At 43.6% G+C, this 19,100-nt stretch overlaps 1 protein-coding gene across 1 annotated transcript in view; it reads left to right on the forward strand.

Moving 5' to 3' along the window:
- The window catches only part of arid3c (AT rich interactive domain 3C (BRIGHT-like)), a 91,688-nt gene that overhangs the window by 37,490 nt on the left and 35,098 nt on the right, over positions 1 to 19,100 (forward strand). The window contains exons 4-5 of the mRNA XM_061768333.1: positions 15,120 to 15,303; positions 16,226 to 16,455. Of these exons, the coding sequence (XP_061624317.1) occupies positions 15,120 to 15,303; positions 16,226 to 16,455 (414 nt within the window). The remainder of the gene's footprint in view (positions 1 to 15,119; positions 15,304 to 16,225; positions 16,456 to 19,100) is intronic.

Consider the following 19,100-nt stretch of genomic DNA (forward strand, 5'->3'; position numbering starts at 1 on the left):
GAGGATGCAGGAAAAGGATGACGCGCTGTGACAACCCCTAAAGGGACAAGCCGAAAGGAAAAGAAGAAATTGCCCCAGTGAAAATGTTTAGAGACAAGAAAATACAGTTGGCTGCTCAATGTGAATTGAATGAAGAAAAAAAACAGTTGATTATCTAAAAGCGGCACGGTGTGTGACTGGTTAGCACATCTGCCTCACAGTTCTGAGGACCCGGGTTCAAATCCGGCCTCGCATTTGTGGAGTTTGCGTGTTCTCCCTGTGCCTGTGTGGGTTTACTCCGGTTTCCTCCCGCATCCCACCAACATGCATGGTAGGTTAATTGAAAACTCTAAATTGCCCATAAGTGTGAATGGTGTTTGTCTATATGTGCCCTGCGATTGGCTGGCGACCAGTTCAGGGTGTACCCCGCCTCTCGCCCGAAGATAGCTGGGATAGGCTCCAGCACGCCCGCAACCCTACAGTTACTGTTATGTTGGTCACAGTGGTAGGCTGGGGAGGTATTGATATCAGAGTCAGACTTACAATTTATGAGCCAAACACACACACACACACACACACACACATATATATATATATAAAACAAATCAGAACAAGGAGGAAACATACACGATATGACAATCTGCCTCCCCTCACGTTTTAATGTGATCAGCAAAACTAAATATGTAACAGACAAATATTAAATACATAGCCTATGGAAAATCAGAATGCAGATTGTGTCTCGGGCTGCACAATTCATCGAATTTTAATTGTGATTGGGATTTTGCCTGCCATGATTAAACCAGCCTGATCGTCAGCGATTTTAAAAAAAATAATAACATTTTTTTTACATTTAAAATGTGGGCACTGCTGCATATGTGCCCGCATCCTTGTCACCCAGCCACCAGGGGGCGAACGGATGGTTAAGGCTTCCTTAAGCGCCGGCACTGAGTTCTGTGGCCACCTTCAAAATTAAAGACTAAAATGGCATTGATGTCCAATGCAGTCACAGATAAAGCTTTCATTTTGAAGTTGCCCCTCGCAGCACGTTGACGGTGAGGCGGCGTGTCACGATAAGTCACGATTAACAAACGTAGTAGCGGCCTTGACTTCAACTTTTCAGCTGGCCTGACTGCAGTAAAAAACGTCAGAAGTAAATAGAAAGGCAAATCACAACTGTCAAGTTATTTGCACTTTGTGACCGTGCACGACTGACCAATGGTCAAGCAGAACAACGGAGACGTACCCGTCGTTGACGATTCACTGTATTGATGAGGAATGAAAAGTCGGTGCTTGCAGACTAATGTTATTGCCTTCTATGCATAAACTGTACATATTTTCTTCCATTAAGTTGCAATTCGTGATCACATTTTATAATAGAATATTTATTCTGTCAGCCCTTGATAAAGTAGAATTTTTTTTTAATTTTTTTTATTATCTATCATTTATTCTTATTTAAAGATTCATTTTGCACTGAAAACTGTTTCATATTGATTTTTGAAAAGTAGTGCAATAAAAATAAAGATTTTTCCCTAACATGAAGAATAACGGTGATTAATAATCGTGATTACAATAATGCAGCCCTATGGGGGGCACAAGTCAATGCAAACTCTAGGCCGGTCCCAAGCCCGGAGAAATGCAGAGGGTTGCGTCAGGAAGGGCATCAGGCTTAAAACCTTGCCAAAACGTTCATCCAAAGAATTCCAAACGTTCATCCAAAGAATTCCATACCGGATCGGTCGTGGCCCAGGTTAACAATGTCCACCACCGGCGCCGTCAACCTGCGGGGCGCCGTTGGAAATTCAGCTACTGTGGGTCGAAGTCAAAGAAGAAGAAGAGGTGGAAAGCGGGTTCTTCGGCAGAAAGAGAAGAGGAAAACACAGAGCCTAGAACTGAATGTGGGGACTTTGAATGCTGGGACTATGACAGGAAAATCTCGGGAGTTGGTTGACATGATTATTAGGAGAAAGATTGATATAGTGTGTGTCCAGGAGACCAGGTGGAAAGGCAGTAAGGCTAGAAGTTTAGGGGCAGGGTTTAAATTATTTTACCATGGTGTAGATGGGAAGAGAAATGGAGTCGGGAAATGGAGTTGGCTAAGAATGTCTTGGAGGTGAAAAGAGTATCAGATCGAGTGATGAGGCTGAAATTTGAAATTGAGGGTGTTATGTGTAATGTGATTAGTGGCTATGCCCCACAGGTAGGATGTGACCTAGAGGTGAAAGAGAAATTCTGGAAGAAGCTAGACGAAGTAGTTCTGAGCATCCCAGACAGAGAGAGAGTCGTAATTGGTGCAGATTGTAATGGACATGTTGGTGAAGGAAACTGGGGTGATGAAGAAGTGATGGGTAAGTACGGCATCCAGGAAAGGAACTTGGAGGGACAGATGGTGGTTGACTTTGCAACAAGGATGCAAATGGCTGTAGTGAACACTTTTTTCCAGAAGAGGCACGAACATAGGGTGACCTACAAGAGCGGAGGAAAAAGTACACAGGTGGATTACATCTTGTGCAGACGATGTAATCTGAAGGAGGTTACCAACTGTAAGGTAGTGGTAGGGGAGAGTGTGGCTAGACAGCATAGGATGGTGGTGTGTAAGATGACTCTGATGGTGGGGAGGAAAATTAGGAAGACAAAGGCAGAGAAGAGAACCATGTGGTGGAAGCTGAGGCAGGCTCTCGGTGGACGGGAGGACCTTCCAGAACACTGGACCACTGCAGCCAAGGTGATCAGAGAAGAAGGAAGGAGAGTACTTGGTGTATCTTCTGGCAGGAAAGGAGAGAAGGAGACTTGGTGGTGGAACCTCACAGTACAGGAAAGCATACAAGGAAAAAGGTTAGCTAAGAAGAAGTGGGACACTGAGAGGACCGAGGAGAGGCGAAAGGAATACATTGAGATGCGACACAGGGCAAAGGTAGAGGTGGCAAAGGCAAAACAAGAGGCATATGATGACATGTATGGCAGGTTGGACACTAAAGAAGGAGAAAAGGATCTATACAGGCTGGTCAGACAGAGGGATAGAGATGGGAAGGATGTGCAGCAGGTTAGAGTGATTAAGGATAGAGATGGAAATATGTTGACTGGTGCCAGCAGTGTGCTAGGTAGATGGAAAGAATACTTCGAGGAGTTGATGAATGAGGAAAATGATAGAGAAGGGAGAGTAGAAGAGTCAATTGTGGTGGACCAGGAAGTGGCAATGATTAGTAAGGGGGAAGTTAGAAAGGCATTAAAGAGAATGAAAAATGGAAAGACAGTTGGTCCTGATGACATTCCTGTGGAGGTATGGAAGCATCTAGCAGAGGTGGCTGTGGAGTTTTTGACCAGCTTGTTCAATAGAATTCTACTGCGTGAGAAGATGCCTGAGGAATGGAGGAAAAGTGTACTGGTGCCCATTTTTAAGAACAAAGGTGATGTGCAGAGCTGTGGCAACTATAGAGGAATAAAGTTGATGAGCCACACAATGAAGTTATGGGAAAGAGTAGTGGAGGCTAGACTCAGGACAGAAGTGAGTATTTGCGAGCAACAGTATGGTTTCATGCCTAGAAAGAGTACCACAGATGCATTATTTGCCTTGAGGATGTTGATGGAAAAGTACAGAGAAGGTCAGAAGGAGCTACATTGTGTCTTTGTAGATCTAGAGAAAGCCTATGACAGAGTACCCAGAGAGGAACTGTGGTACTGCATGTCTGGCGTGGCAGAGAAGTATGTTAGAATAATACAGGACATGTACGAGGGCAGCAGAACAGCGGTGAGGTGTGCTGTAGGTGTGATAGAAGAATTTAAGGTGGATGTGGGACTGCATCAGGGATCAGCCCTGAGCCCCTTCCTGTTTTCAGCGGTGATGGATAGGCTGACAGATGAGGTTAGACTGGAATCCCTGTGGACCATGATGTTTGCAGATGACATTGTGATCTGCAGTGAAAGCAGGGAGCAGCTGGAGGAACAGTTAGAAAGATGGAGGCATGCACTGGAAAGAAGAGGAATGAAGATTAGCCTAAGTAAAACAGAATATATGTGCATGAATGAGAGGGGTGGTGGGGGAAGAATGAGGCTACAGGGAGAAGAGATAGCAAGGGTGAAGGACTTTAAATACTTGGGGTCAACCGTCCAGAGCAATGGTGAGTGTGGCCAGGAAGTGAAGAAACGGGTTCAAGCAGGTTGGAACGGGTGGAGGAAGGTGTCAGGTGTGTTATGTGACAGAAGAGTCTCTGCTAGAATGAAGGGCAAAGTTTATAAAACAGTGGTGAGGCCAGCCATGATGTATGGATTAGAGACAGTGGCACTGATGAGACGACAGGAAGCAGAGCTGGAGGTGGCGGAAATGAAGATGTCGAGGTTCACTCTTGGAGTGACCAGGTTGGATAAAATTAGAAATGAGCTCATCAGAGGGACAGCCAAGGTTCGATGTTTTGGAGACAAAGTTAGAGAGAGCAGACTTCAATGGTTTGGACACGTCCAGAGGAGAAATAGTGAGTATATCGGTAGAAGCGTGATGAGGATGGAGCTGCCAGGCAAGAGAGCTAGAGGAAGACCAAAGAGAAGGTTGATGGATGTCGTGAGGGAAGACATGATGGCAGTTGGTGTTCGAGAGGAGGATGCCGGAGATAGGCTCTCATGGAAAAGGATGACGCGCTGTGGCGACCCCTAACGGGACAAGCCGAAAGGAAAAGAAGAAGAAGAAGAATAATCGTGATTACAATACTGATCAAAATCATCGTGATGATTATTTTGGCCATAATCGTCCAGCCCTACAGGTGTCTGAAAACACTGAACAGCCACTTCCCAATAGCCTCGTGTTTTAGTACACTAAATATACCAATAGATGGTACTGTTAAACCATGCTCTTTCTGCTTTTTGAGAGGGATTACGGTAATCGTGCGACTACGTCACCTGCAAATACTTGTTTACTGCACTGTATAGGAGCATGGATGTAAACAACAATGTAAATTAAACTACATTACAATGTATAGAACAACAGTGTACATTCCTTGAAAACTGATTTTACTGCCAGGTACTGCATTTTTAATGTTTTTCCACTGTATAGTTGTCTTATTGTAATTTTTGTCTTTTATTCATTTAAGTTTTTCTGTATAAAATGTGTTTTAAAAATAAATGGAGAAAAGATCAGAGAAAATTGCCGTTAATTTCATGAAATTTTAAGGGGCAATATATATATACACAGTGGGTACGGAATGTATTCAGACACCCTTAAATTTGTTGTATTGCAGCCATTTGCTAAAATTATTTTTTCCCTCATTAATGTACACACAGCACCCCATATTGACATAAAAAAACGGAATTGTTGACATTTTTGCAGATTTATTAAAAAAGAAAAACTGAAATATAGCTGGGATAGGCTCCAGCATGCCCGCGACCCAAGTGAGGATAAGCGGAACGGAACATGAATGAATGAATGAATGAAATATCACACAGCCATAAGTATTCAGACCCTTTGCTGTGACACTCATATATTTAAGTCTGGTGCTGTCCATTTCTTCTGATCATCCTTGAGATGGTTCTACACCTTCATTGGAGTCCAGCTGTGTTGGATCCAGAGATAGAGATGGGAGAAAGTTCTAGAAAGTCAACCAACACTGCAGCCCTCAACCAGTCGGGGCTTTATGGCAGAGTGGCCTGACGGAAGCCTCTCCTCAGTGCAAGACACATGAAAGCCCGCATGGAATTTGCTAAAAAAACAAACACCTGAAGGACTAATAATAGAAATAAGATTCTCTGGTCTTTGGCCTTAATTCTAACCAGTATGTGTGGAGACAACCAGGCACTGCTCATCACCTGTCCAATACAGTCCCAACATTGAAGCATGGTGGTGGCAGCATCATGCTTGGGGGGGGGGGGTTCAGCTGCAGGGACAGGACGACTGCTTGCAATCGAAGGAAAGATGAATGTGGCCAAGTACAGGGATATCCTGGACGAAAACCTTCTCCAGAGTGCTCAGGACCTTAGACTAGGCCGAAGGTTCACCTTCCAACAAGACATGACCCTAAGCACACAGCCAAAATAATGAACGAGTGGTTTCAGAACAACTCAGTGACTGTTCTTGAATAACCCAGCCAGAGCCCTGACTTAAACCCAATTGAGCATCTCTGGAGAGACCTGAAAATGGCCGTTCACCATCCAACCTGGCAGAGCTGGAGAGGATCTGCAAGGAGGAATGGCAGATGATTCCCAAATCCAGGTGTGAAAAACTTGTTGCATCATTTCCAAAAAGTCTCATGGCTGTATTACTTCAAAAGGCTGCTTCTACTAAGTACTGCGCAAAGGGTCTGAATACTTATGGCTGTGTGATATTTCAGTTTTTCTTTTTTAATAAATCTGCAAAAATGTCAACAATTCCATTTTTTTCTGTCAATATGGGGTGCTGTGTGTACATTAATGAGGAAAAAAATGAATTGAAATGACTTTAGCAAATAGCTGCAATGAAACGAGTGAAAAATTTAACGGGGTCTGAATACTTTCCGTATATATATATATATATATATATATATATAGCGGGATATAAAATTACTCACACAACACAACGCAGAAACAAATGTATTATCCTGTCATATAATGTCATAGTATATATGGGTCATGACATCAGTCGTATCATATATCATTTGTATTAGTTGATTCCCTCACCCAAAGAGAATCGATAAGAATAATATCAGGAATGGGACCACACAGATGTTCCGACGGCGAGTCAAACCCGGATCTCCTGTCCTGACTGTGAGGCAGACGTGCTAACCCCAACTGCTCACTGTGATGATGGAAGTAAGACATGGAAGCTTAAATGAGAGATTCCAAGGCAGCACAGACTTTTTTTGTGTCTTGAGTGGCGCATTCGCCTGACTTCGTTGCAGGGAGCGTGGGTTCAGTTCCCACTCAGTGACGGTGCGAATGTGAGTGCGAGTGGTTGTCCGTGTCTATATGTGCCCTGCGACCGACTGGAAACCAGTTCAGGGTGTATTCTGCCTTTTGCCCGAAGTCTGGTATTGAGAATGGATGGATGGATGGATAAATACCCTTTATGATTTACTGTTTCCCAGAGGTTATATTCATAAATTGATAATTATCTCTGAAGACGTCCGTCAGCACTTTTTCTTAACTTCACTGGTTAAAATACTTTGTGGCTGAAGAAAAGGCGGCTTCAGTGTCACTTTAGATAAATGCTCAAGTCTTCGCTTGAACTGACAATACATTTTATTGTTTCGTGCTTTAAAATTGTCTCCTGCGTTAGCTTTTGAGCTTCCTTTAAGTTGATGTTTTGTTGTTTTCTTGTTAAAAAAAATGTGTCTTTTATACAACGTAGGGTCAAGAATCTTGTGGTCCACAATTTAATCAATTAATGAAGGTGTTATGGCAGTGGGGTCTAATCTCTTATGTGGTGTTGTTCATTTCACAAGGTAAAAGAGCAACATCAATAATGAGGACAATTTTTCATCCTCTTCTCGACTTGGAAGTGAGCACATCAGCAAAGAAGCCAAGCATTAGCACTCAAGAGGCCCTGATAATCTACTTTTCTCCATTTAAAAATTATATTTTCTTGGAGGGGATCTATTGAAGGCAACTGTTGGACTCAATGAACTACATTATGTACATAATTCTTTAGTCTTGACCATCATTATTTATTGTCACACTGATATATGACCTGATGAGATCATTTATGGTGACAAAAGGCCTCGATCTTCATTCTTTTAAAAGATATCTCTTTCACTGAATTAAGGAGACAAAGACATCAATGTCAGTATTGAAAGACCATACATTTTCCTTAAAGCATTGAGTCTCCTGATGTCAAAGGAATCGTCGACAGGGGGGTTTGGGTGGGTGGGTCGGTGTGTGTGTGGGGGGGAGGGCAGGGAGGGGGTTGGGAGGTGAATGTACTATTAGTCTGGCCTGGTACCACATGGCCCAGTGGTTGGGGACCACTGCCTTGTCTTGCCTCAGATTCTGTCAGACAGAAACTAAGGAATTAATTTATTCAAACCTTGTTTGCCTGATTATTGTATTTTCAACAAAATAACAGTTTTTTAAATGAATGGTTATATGGCTGGTTCATCATTCAGATGTTTTTTTGAAAAAGTAATATGAACCTTTATGTTTTTTTTTTTGGTCAGCAGTGGTTCTCGCCTTGGAACTCTGCCATGGATGCCAATTTTGCCCAGTCTCATTCTTATTCTTGTGTTGTGAACCCTGACCTTAACTGCGGCTAGCAAGGCCTGCAGTTCATTAGAAGATGTCCTGAGTTCCTTTGTGGCCTCCTGGATGAGTCATTGCTGTTCTCTTGGGGTAATCTTTGTAGGCCGGCCACTCCTGGGAAGGTTCACCACTGGTCCATGTTTTGAAGAAGAAGAAGAAGAATCATCTTTTATTGTCATGAACATGCATGCATGCACACAAAATTTGTTCTCTGCATTTAACCCATCACAGTGAACACATACACATGTTAGTGGAACACACTGGAGCAGGGGGCAGCTGAAGCGCCCGGGGAGCATTTCGGGGTATCAGTGTCTTGCTCAAGGACACCACAGCCGTGAGTCCGGGGGATGTTGGCGGATGGTCCAGTCGGGGTCTTGAACCTAAGTCCCCCACGGTGGCAGGCTGCCCATGTGTTTTTTACATACGAAACAAAAAGTATATGCAGTGTCGTGTAAGCGTGCAGCCAGTAATTTCTATCAAAATCAGTGTGTTGTAATGTAACGAGAGAGAGGTAGCGGTTTAGAACTATCCATCCATTTTCTATACCGCTTCTCCTCACTAGGGTCGCAGGCGTGCTGGAGCCTATCTCAGCTATCTTCAAGCGAGAGGCAGGGTACACCCTGAACTGGTCGCCAGCCAAACGCAGGGCACACACAAACAAACAACCATTCCCACTCGCATTCACACCTACGGGCAATTTAGAGTCTTAAATCAACCTACCATCCATGTTTTTGAGATGTGGGAGGAAACCGGAGTACCCGGAGAAAACCCATGCAGGCACGGAGAGAACATGCAAACTCCACACAGACGGGGCTGGGATTTAAACCCCGGTCCTCAGAACTGTGAGGTAGATGAGATAACCAGTCTTGCACCGTGCCGCTGTCTTTGTAGTGTATTCAATTAAATATAGGTCGAAAATGATTTGCAAATCATTGTAATCTGTTTTTATTTATGTTTAACACAACGTCCCAACTTCATTGGAATTGGGGTTGTAAAAAAAAAAAATATATATCCACCCACCCATCCATTTTCTGAGCCGCTTCTCCTCACTAGGGTCGCGGGCGTGCTGGAGCCTATCCCAGCTATCATCGGGCAGGAGGCGGGGTACACCCTGAACTGGTTGCCAGCCAATTGCAGGGCACATACAAACAAACAACCATTCGCACTCACATTCACACCTACGGGGAATTTAGAGTCTTCAATTCATGCATGTTTTTGGGATGTGGGAGGAAACCGGAGTGCCAGGAGAAAACCCACGCAGGCACGGGGAGAACATGCAAACTCCACACAGGCAGGGTCAGGGATTGAACCCCGCTCCTCAGAATTGTGAGGCCGACGCTCTAACCAGTCGGCCACCGTGCTGCACTTATATAGCGCTTTACGAAGCCTCACATTCACCTACTCACACACACATACACCAATGGGCGGCTGCTGCCATACAAGGCGCTGAGAGGCCCACTGGGAGCAAATTAGGATTCAGTGTCTTGCCCAGGATTCAAACCAAGGACCCTTCGGTCACTGGACGACCTGCTCTACCTACTGAAACACACACACACACACACACACACACACACACAGACGCACGCACGCGCACGCACGCACGCACGCACGGCGGTAGTCTGATCGTCTGTGTCTGGTTTGCTGCTTCAGGACCTGTACCTGTTTTGATTGATTTTGCTCTTTACCCGAAAATCCTGAGGGAGAATGTTCGCAAGCGCATTCGGGTTCGGAAGTGCATTTGGGTTCTACAGCAGGACAGTGATCCAAAACACAGCAAGTCAACTTTTGAATGACTTAAAAAAACAAAATGAAGGTTTTTGAGTGGCCTCGTCAAAGTCCGGACTTGAATCCGATCTAAATGTTGTGGCAGGACCTTAAAAAGGCCGTTCATGCTCGAAAACCCTCCAGTGTTGCTGAATTTAAAAACATTTGCAAGGAAAAGTAGGCTAAAATATCTTCACAGAGATGTGACACATTGGAATTATAGAAAATGCTTGATTTGTAGCTTCTGAGGGTGGCCCAACCAATTATTAAGTTTAGGGGTCAATTATGTTTTTACACAGGACCAACTAGCTAGATTTTATAAATATAAATAAAATCACCATTTAAAAACTGCATTTTATATCTCCTTGGGTTATCGTTTTCTGACATTTACATTTGTTTGACGAACTTAAAGTATTGAAACTATGAAAAAAAAATATGAATTTGAGAATACTTTCTTCCAGCACTGTAGTTACACATCATTTGCGTGCAAGAATGAATAACTTCAAACCTGTGACCCACTAACATCACCAAACTTACATTCATCTTTTGTGTTGCTTTTCCAGGTATCACTGTAGCCCCTTTCAGTTGTTGTTTTATGGGGGTTATTCCTTTTAGTCCCCCTTTTAACAACTAAATACTCTATCGGGTATAAGTCTGGAGATTGATTTGGGGAAGTTTGCATCTGACAAAATTTCCTTGGCTGACCAAAGTTAGAATGACTAAATTAAATAATAATTTAAAAAGTACCAACGTTCCTGGGGGTCTATTCTCGTGCTACCAAGTTGCATGGGCTCATCTGGTGCAGTGGGGGGTGACGCAGAGGCAGTCGGAGGTGCAGAAGACGGGTGAGGTGCTGATGGTGCAGTGGCCACGGTGGAAATTATTTTACGTGCTCTAACCCCCCTCACGTGCTCTTTCCCGTAACCGGTGGTCAAGGCAAATGGATAGTGAAATGAGATCCTCGAGTGAAGAGGGCTCGTCCCGAGCAGCGAGCTCATCCTTCAGCTGCTCTGAAACACCATTCAGGAAAATCGCCCTTAGCGTGGCGTCATCCACGGTTGCCCATTTAGCTGCTTTACCGCGGAGGAGGTTAGTGACAAAATCGACCTTGGATTGTTCGGTGGGATAGCTTAACGTAAGTTGAAGACTTGGGAACAATTTAGGATGAATTGGCTGCATGCACCTAAGTCCCCAGAGTCGGGCTCGGGCCTAGGAACATGAGGCTCTTTGTATGGAAGGCAGTGGAGTCTTGGATCAGGCAGGCTTAAATGCAGTAGAGTGCTGATTGGCAACAGGTGTGTGGCCGAGGTGGTGCTGATAACTGGGCAAAGAGAGAGGGGGAGAGAGAGAGAGGGCGAGAGGGTCACAAAGTGCCACCCAAGAACGGAACAACGGAACTGCAGAGAAAGACCATGACATGCTCAAAAGATTGTTCCATACATCTGTTGCATTTCCTATTTCGCACTTCAGAATGAGAATAGGCAGGTACACGGCATCCTAAACAGATGCCCGAGCCACCTCATCTGGCTCCTCTCAATGCGAAGGAGGAGCGGCTCCAATGTGAGCCCCTCCCGGATGATCGAGCTTCTCACCCTATTTCTGAGGGAGAGCCCGGACACCCTGCAGAGGAAACTCATTTTGGCCGCTTGTATCCGAGATCTTGTTCTTTCCGTCACGACCCACAGCTCGTGACCATAGGTGAGGGTAGGAACGTAGATCGACCGGTAAATAGAGAGCTTTCGGATTAGATCCTTCTTCACCGCAACCGACCGATACAAAGTCCGCATCACTGCAGACGCTGCACCGATCCACCTGTCGATCTCCCGTTCCATTCTCCCCTCACTTGTGAATAAGAGCCCAAGATATTCACCGGAAACAAGTCCGACTTACTGCCGGCAAGGAGTGTGATCCCCCTGTAGTTGGAACACACCCTCCGGTCCCCCTTCTTAAAAAGGGCGACCACCACCCCAGTCTGCCAATCCAAAGGCTCTGTCCCCGATGTCTAAGCGATGTTGCAGAGGTGTGTCAAAGAGGACAGGCCTACAACATCCAGAGCCTTTAGGAATTTCATCCACTCCTTGCCACCGAGGAGCTTTTTAACCACCTTGGTGACCTCAACCCCAGACATAGGAGAGCCCGCCTCAGAGACCCCAGACTCTGCATCCTCATGGGAAGGCGTGTCTGTGGAATTGAGGAAGTATTCTCCCCGCCGACTCACAACGTCCCGAGTCGAGGTCAGCAGTGCCCCATCCCCACTATACACAGTGTTGATGGGGCGCTTCTTCCCCCTCCTGAGACGCCGGATGGTGGACCACAATTTCCTCGAAGTTGTCTGGAAGTTCTCCATGACCTCACCAAACTTCTCCCATGTCCGAGTTTTTGCCTCAGCGACCACCAAAGCTGCATTCCGCTTGGCCAGCCAGTACCCATCAGCTGCCTTTGGAGTCCCACAGGCCAAAAAGGTCCGATAGGACTCCTTCTTCAGCTTGACGGCATCTCTCACCGCTGGTGTCCACCAACGGGTTCGGGGATTGCTGCCATGCCAGGTACTGGAAGGACACGCCCTGCTCCAATATAACTGGCTCCAAGACACGCGCCACTGCACTATAATGGGCTGCTGTATCCCTGTAGAACACGCTCCCCTGCTTCCAGACGATAAAAGAAGTATGTGACTTCTTACGTGTGGCGGCGTTAATATAAGTGCCATTAACCCTAAACCCTGCCAAACCCTGTGCAACATGGAAGGCCTGAACAGCGAACCTGTATAGACGTTTGACGTTGTATATACAATATATTGTACTTGATCACATTTGCTCAACCATAACAAGAGTTAAGGAAGAAGCTGACTGTTGAAGACAGAAGATGCTGGCGAGAATTAAGGGGGAAAGTGTGGATATTTGAAAGGAAGCTGCCGGCTCCATTCATTTGAACGTACTTTGGTCACAAACTTCGCTTTTTCATGCACAAGCACATTATACATTATGAATATAAGTTACTATTGATGTAAATCAACAGTTGATGCTTTACATACTATTTATATGGCTTTAGCTGAGGCAGCGTGGCGGCATGGCTCGCAAACCCGGAAATATATTTTCACCGTAGGGGAAAACTGTTGAAAGTGTTGCTGCTTTTGTTAATGTGTTTTCTGAAATGTAAAAGTGTTTCACAATTTGTTTTGTTTTGCACTTCCAGGGCACTGTAGTGAAAATATAATTTATTTTGTTTTGTAATATAAGAATAGATAAATTATTTTGTCAATAAGGCGGCACGGCGGCCGACTGGTTAGCACATCTGCCTCACAGTTCTGAGGACCGGGATTCAAATCCCGCCCCGCCTGTGTGGAGTTTGCATGTTCTCCCCGTGCCTGCGTGGCTTTTCTCCGGGCCCTCCGGTTTCCTCCCACATCCCAAAAACATGCAGGGTAGGTTAATTGAAGACTCTAAATTGCCCTTAGGTGTGAATGTGTGCGCGAATGGTTGTTTGTTTATATGTGCCCTGCAATTGGCTGGCGACCAGTTCAAAGATAGCTGGGATCGGCTCCAGCACGCCCGCGACCCTTGTGAGGATAAAGCGGTACAGACAATGGATGGATGGATGGATTTTGTCAATAAGTCAGCCAGAGCTGCGAGGAATGCAAAGTTATCAATGTCCTTTCACCATCGTACCTGTGTTGCATGTTTTTGTTGGCACATTTAGGACAAAAGTCCTGTTTTTGTTTTATTTCCTCATACATGTTTTTCCTCATGTTTTTGAAATAGTAAGGTGAAAGATGCAGATGGCTACTAGTTTGGACTGAATGGAGAAATGGGGAAATGAAATGCCTGTATTTCGGCGGTAATAACCCGTCGGCAACATATTGGGGAAAAAAAAAAAAAAAAAAAGAACTATGAACTGTAGTTCGTTTTTGGACCAGTGAACTTAGTTCAAATTTTTTTAAACTATGAACTGAAGTAGTTCATTTTTGGAATAATGAACTGAACTTTGAACTAGTTCGCATAGCAAATGAACTTTCCCAACACTGATCCTGTATTATTCACATCGCAAAATATATTGCAGATTTAAAAAAAAAAAAAAACGCTATGTCATTTTGAGGTGTTGTACATGCTCAAAAGGCGATAGCAGATTGTATTACACGTTCTTTGGGCGGTGTATCTCAGGCACTGTTTACAGCTCACACGATTTTTAACTGGTCAGTAGAATTTTCACATTATCAGATTTGTTCAGGCGGAATTCGTTGTTGTTGTTGTTTTGTTTTGTTTTTTAGTTCATTAGACAAATTTGCTTATCCGTGAAAGTTAATTACCTGCTGATGCAATTTTTGGTCTAACGCAAGCCACTTGGGCACTTTCTGCTGGTTTCAGGTTCTGCACCCTGAGACGTATTGATGATATTGTCTTAGCAGAAAGGAGGACATCAATCTTCTGTTTTAATAGAGTCTCATCCGTTCCCATGCCAGTACCACAAAATGAACCCATAATTACTGAACTTAATTGATGTGGTTTTACCACCTCAGACGATACTTCAAGCTCTCCTCCCCCTCACTGTAAAGGCCTCACTGCTACTTGCACTATATTTCTGGAGCTATTGATCCCTATTATGGTAAATCCAATGGGCACAATGGAAGTCTGTCAGCAAAATCCGGGGTAATTATCTCAGGGTCAACCACTGTAGAATCTTAAAACAAAGAGTGGGTATTCTGTCTTATTGCCTGACATTTAATTGCAAACACAAATTATTAGCTCAGTGTCTTTATTTTGCTAATAAGGGTCAGGGCTTAGTCATTCACTAAAAAAGAAAATCCACCCTTTTTCAACTGACTACATTCAGAATATTTTAAACAAATTAAGACGTTTTCCTCTATTTTCTTCTGTTTTCTTTCTTTCATGTATGATAATAGAATGTATTTAATTTCTCACAACATAGTTGTCAAAGTTTATGATTTGGTTGTTAGTTTCAGCACATCGCAGAATTGTACATTCATATTTAAAGAAGCCATTTCCACTCAATTCACCTCGACGAAACTAGAAACTTTCTGAATGTTAGATTTCTTACTGTGAACAAAGCTGTCAGACATTTGACTTGCTTGAGATAAATGTTTTTTTATAAGAACGTGTAGACGCCTATTGATGGAAGGAGCCAAAGTTAATGGAATTGATTGCGGATATTGTGTTTGCTTACTGCAGGTACCCCAGTGAATCGGATTCCCATCATGGCAAAGCAGGTGTTGGATCTTTACATGCTCTACAAGCTCGTCACTGAAAAAGGTGGCTTAGTGGAAGTCATCAATAAGAAAATATGGCGTGAGATCACCAAGGGCCTTAACCTTCCTACCTCCATTACCAGTGCAGCTTTTACTCTCCGAACACAGTGAGTATGAGCAGAAATGATCACTTCCGAGTCTTGACAACCGGCACTCAAGCCAGGGGACAATCGCAAATGCTCCGTGTGTGACCAAGATGAATTACACACAATCAGCAACAAGGGATTTGGCTTAAATATCACCTTCTCGTTTCCTTAAGTCCCACTTAAACCTCTAATGGTCTATTATACACCTGAAAATTTAGCAAACTATGCAGAGTCTTCACCTGACAATCACAGTTTCTATTTAATAGCATTTATAGTTTTAGATTTACTTTTTTTACAACACAAAAACAGCAAATATTTAAATGAATCTGGCTAGCCAACCATTTTCTATAGCGCTAATTAGGGTAGCAGGGTGGGAGGTGTGGTACACCCTGGACTAGTTGCCAGTCAATTGCTGGGTGAATCTGGCCACGAATTGTATTAGATTGAATGATCCATCAGACTCACTCCCACGCAAGAATGGGGAGAACATGAAAACTCCGCACAGGAAGCCTGAAGTTGAGATTCAAACCTCAACCTTCAGAATGGTGAAATAGATGTGCTAACCACTCGCTCGTTGTGTCGCCCTGGTTTATAATGTTTATATAATTATAATTTACAACTACTTAAAATGTCTACCTACATGAGTTTTCATCGATACCAGAGGGCATTTGGAGTGTGAGGGCAGGTTAAGGGTTTTTATACATCTCAACTGTTTGGGCTTCTGTACCTTGATCCCCTTTGGTAGTGCAAAATGGCCTAAACAGTGCCAAGATGGTTGTCATTTTTCTAAATAAAATGGTCTGTTGCATGTAAAGAAAACTACGGTTAAATTTTTTAATAATTTCTCTGCGAAGAAAAGTAATACAGGGCCACAGCCTGGTAGCTGAGAAACCCTGTGTTAAAGTAAAACATTAAGTGAATGAGAATTTGTTCTTTCCCACAGGTACATGAAGTACCTTTACCCATATGAATGTGAAAAGCGGGGACTGAGCTCCCCTGGTGAGCTTCAGGCAGCTATCGACAGCAATCGGCGGGAAGGCCGTCGGCAGAGCTACGGCTCTCCCATTTTCAACTACTCTCCTGTGGGCACCCCCATACTGCTGTCTTCACCGAGGATACAACTTTCCCACTTACCAATGACCACTAACTCGCAGATGCCTGTGTTCGAGAAAGGCAAGATATGGATCATTTTCGATTAATTTGATCAAAAACAGTAAAGACACGGTCCACTGAATTTCATTTTGAAAAGCAATTCATTTTACTGATAGACCTTTATTTGGATTATTGGCAGTTGTTATCCATCAAGAAGTCATAATTGTTTCTCAGAAAAATATTCAAAAGTAATATTTAATACAAAACAGTCTGGAACATGCTATTTTTGGTACAGTTACAGTTATTGTTTTTGCCTTTGGCAACGGATTTGAAACTGGGAAGAACACAAATTTCTCGTGGCTCATGAAAGCGACTCGCCTATGATGAGTGCTGTATATCAACAATGTCACAATGACCAAGAACACCAGTTTGGTAAGTTTGGATAAAATGTGAAACTTTAAAACATTTTCAAGCTTTTTTTTGTAATTATTTACGATAATTTTGTAATTTTCTGTATTGGGCGTTTTAGGCCACGAAAAAAACCTACAAAACAATAATTTTGTACTGTACAGTTGCTACAATACAACGGACAAACGGCTATATCGGACGACCCCTACACCCATTAGTCCTTTCTATCAAGGTTCCACTGTATAGGATTTTTTTCCTATTGTTTAATATGCATTTTCCATGAAAACTAACACAAATGCCCCTTAATGTCTTCAGAGTTCCTTTTTTTTGGGGGGGGGGGTCTTTCTTTGTCACTCAAGCTGTCTTTACCTTCAATGCCACTAGAGAGAGACTCATTATGTTGTTAGAATACACCAGAGAGATCTGTGAGCTGAAGTGCCAGGATAAGGTAGCCTTAAAGCAGACAGCAAAATAAATGGTGTTTTTTTGGAGGTATCAATGAATAACAAAAAACAATTTGAATTGGAAAATAATTTTTGATTTAAAAGATGCGAGTGCATCGGTCTCAATATAGCTTGAACTGGCCGATTGCCTGATCTTGCAATGATGTTACACTTACGTCAGACGCTCGCAGCAAGTTTAAAGTCCAAGGTGTGGAAGAAATTTGGATTTTATATGAATAATGGAGTCGTGGATAAAAGTGTCACCATACGCAAAAGCTGTAAACTGAAACTGCGCTAAAGTACGATAGTACGACAAATCTGCAGGCGAGGAGGAAGCTAGCACAGCTAGCACAACGACATGCACATGCAAGACTTCTTCCAGCCAAAACTCACCCACAACTCGGCAAGTGCAAAGGTAATAACAGCCTCAATAGCCTTATTTATTGTTAAAGACTTTTTTAAAGAGGTTTTCGGGACATGATATAAACTTTCGAGCAGCGATACATCATATTGTCTCGACAACATTTCACTAACAAGTACGTGCCAGAGTTGTACAACAAAGATAAGGATGAAGTCAAAGAACAGCTATTCAATAGAGAATGAGTGGGAATTACCACCGATGTCTGGACATCATGTGCAATGTGACAATCACAGCGCACCGTATCTCCCCCGGCTGAGAGCTGAGTCATGTTTTACAAACCACACAAAGTCACACATAGGCCAAAAACATTAAAAGAGCCTACTAAAAGAAGCATGTGTTGAGTGAAACATTGTACACAAAGAGCCAGCCCTAGTTATAAATACAGTATATATCAAATTTAAAAAAATACATTAATTAACATGGCAAAAATTACAAATACGGTGAACGACTGGTTAGCATATCTGCCTCACAGTTCTGAGGACCGGGGTTCAAATCCCGGTCCCACCTGTGTGGAGTTTGCATGTTCTCCCCGTGCCTGCGTGGGTTTTCTCCAAGGTACTCCGGTTTCCTCCCACATCCCAAAAACATGCGTGATAGGTTGATTGAAGACTCTAAATTGCCCGTAGGTGTGAATGCGAGTGCGAATGGTTGTTTGTCTCTATGTGCCCTGCGATTGGCTGGCGACCAGTTCAGGGTGTACCACACCTGTCGCCCGAAAATAGCTGGGATAGGCTAAAGCATGCCCGCGACCCACATAAGGATAAGCGATACAGAAAGTGGATGGATGCATGGTCTTTGATAAGTCTTTCGAAGGACATGCCACATTTACAGTACTGACAAGTTGATTTCATATTGTAAAATTGTCTACTTTCAACAAAACATTAATTGCATCATACCCCACCCGAATCGTTCCACTTCAAAACATACCGATCCATGAATTGTATCGCACCAGGGGGGCGAATGCTTCATCGAGCTCCCTAAACAAGTGCGCGAGGCTCAACAGCACTCTCTGCAGCTGTAGCCTCTCCGTCACTCTCGGTTGAATTACGAGAGCGATCGTGCCTCAAGTAGCAAGTGCAGCAAAGATTGGAGCAAGCGCCTCGGAAAGGGATCGACATCCGTTTTCTGGACATGTTTTGATTCAGGGCAAGAAACCATATGATAAGAGTACAGCAGAGTTGTCAACAATGCAAGGTAACACAACTAATCTGTTCAGCCATCTGAAAAAACGGCAGAAAAACAGCAAAAGACTGGACAAGCAACGTGATCCCCTCGCTCAATTGTTTCTCCAAAGTGGCATTAAATACACTACAGTATATGAACAATGACTGCAGTCAGGCCAGCCTGCAGTTGTAAAGTTTAGGTCAAACTAACGCAACAACGATTGTTCATACTAAGCATTATGGTAATGTGCCGGTGACTATTTCTAAATAAAAGCCTAGAAATGGCATGGA

This window comes from Phyllopteryx taeniolatus, chromosome 3 (genome assembly GCF_024500385.1).
Source record: "Phyllopteryx taeniolatus isolate TA_2022b chromosome 3, UOR_Ptae_1.2, whole genome shotgun sequence".
NCBI classification, from domain to species: domain Eukaryota; kingdom Metazoa; phylum Chordata; class Actinopteri; order Syngnathiformes; family Syngnathidae; genus Phyllopteryx; species Phyllopteryx taeniolatus.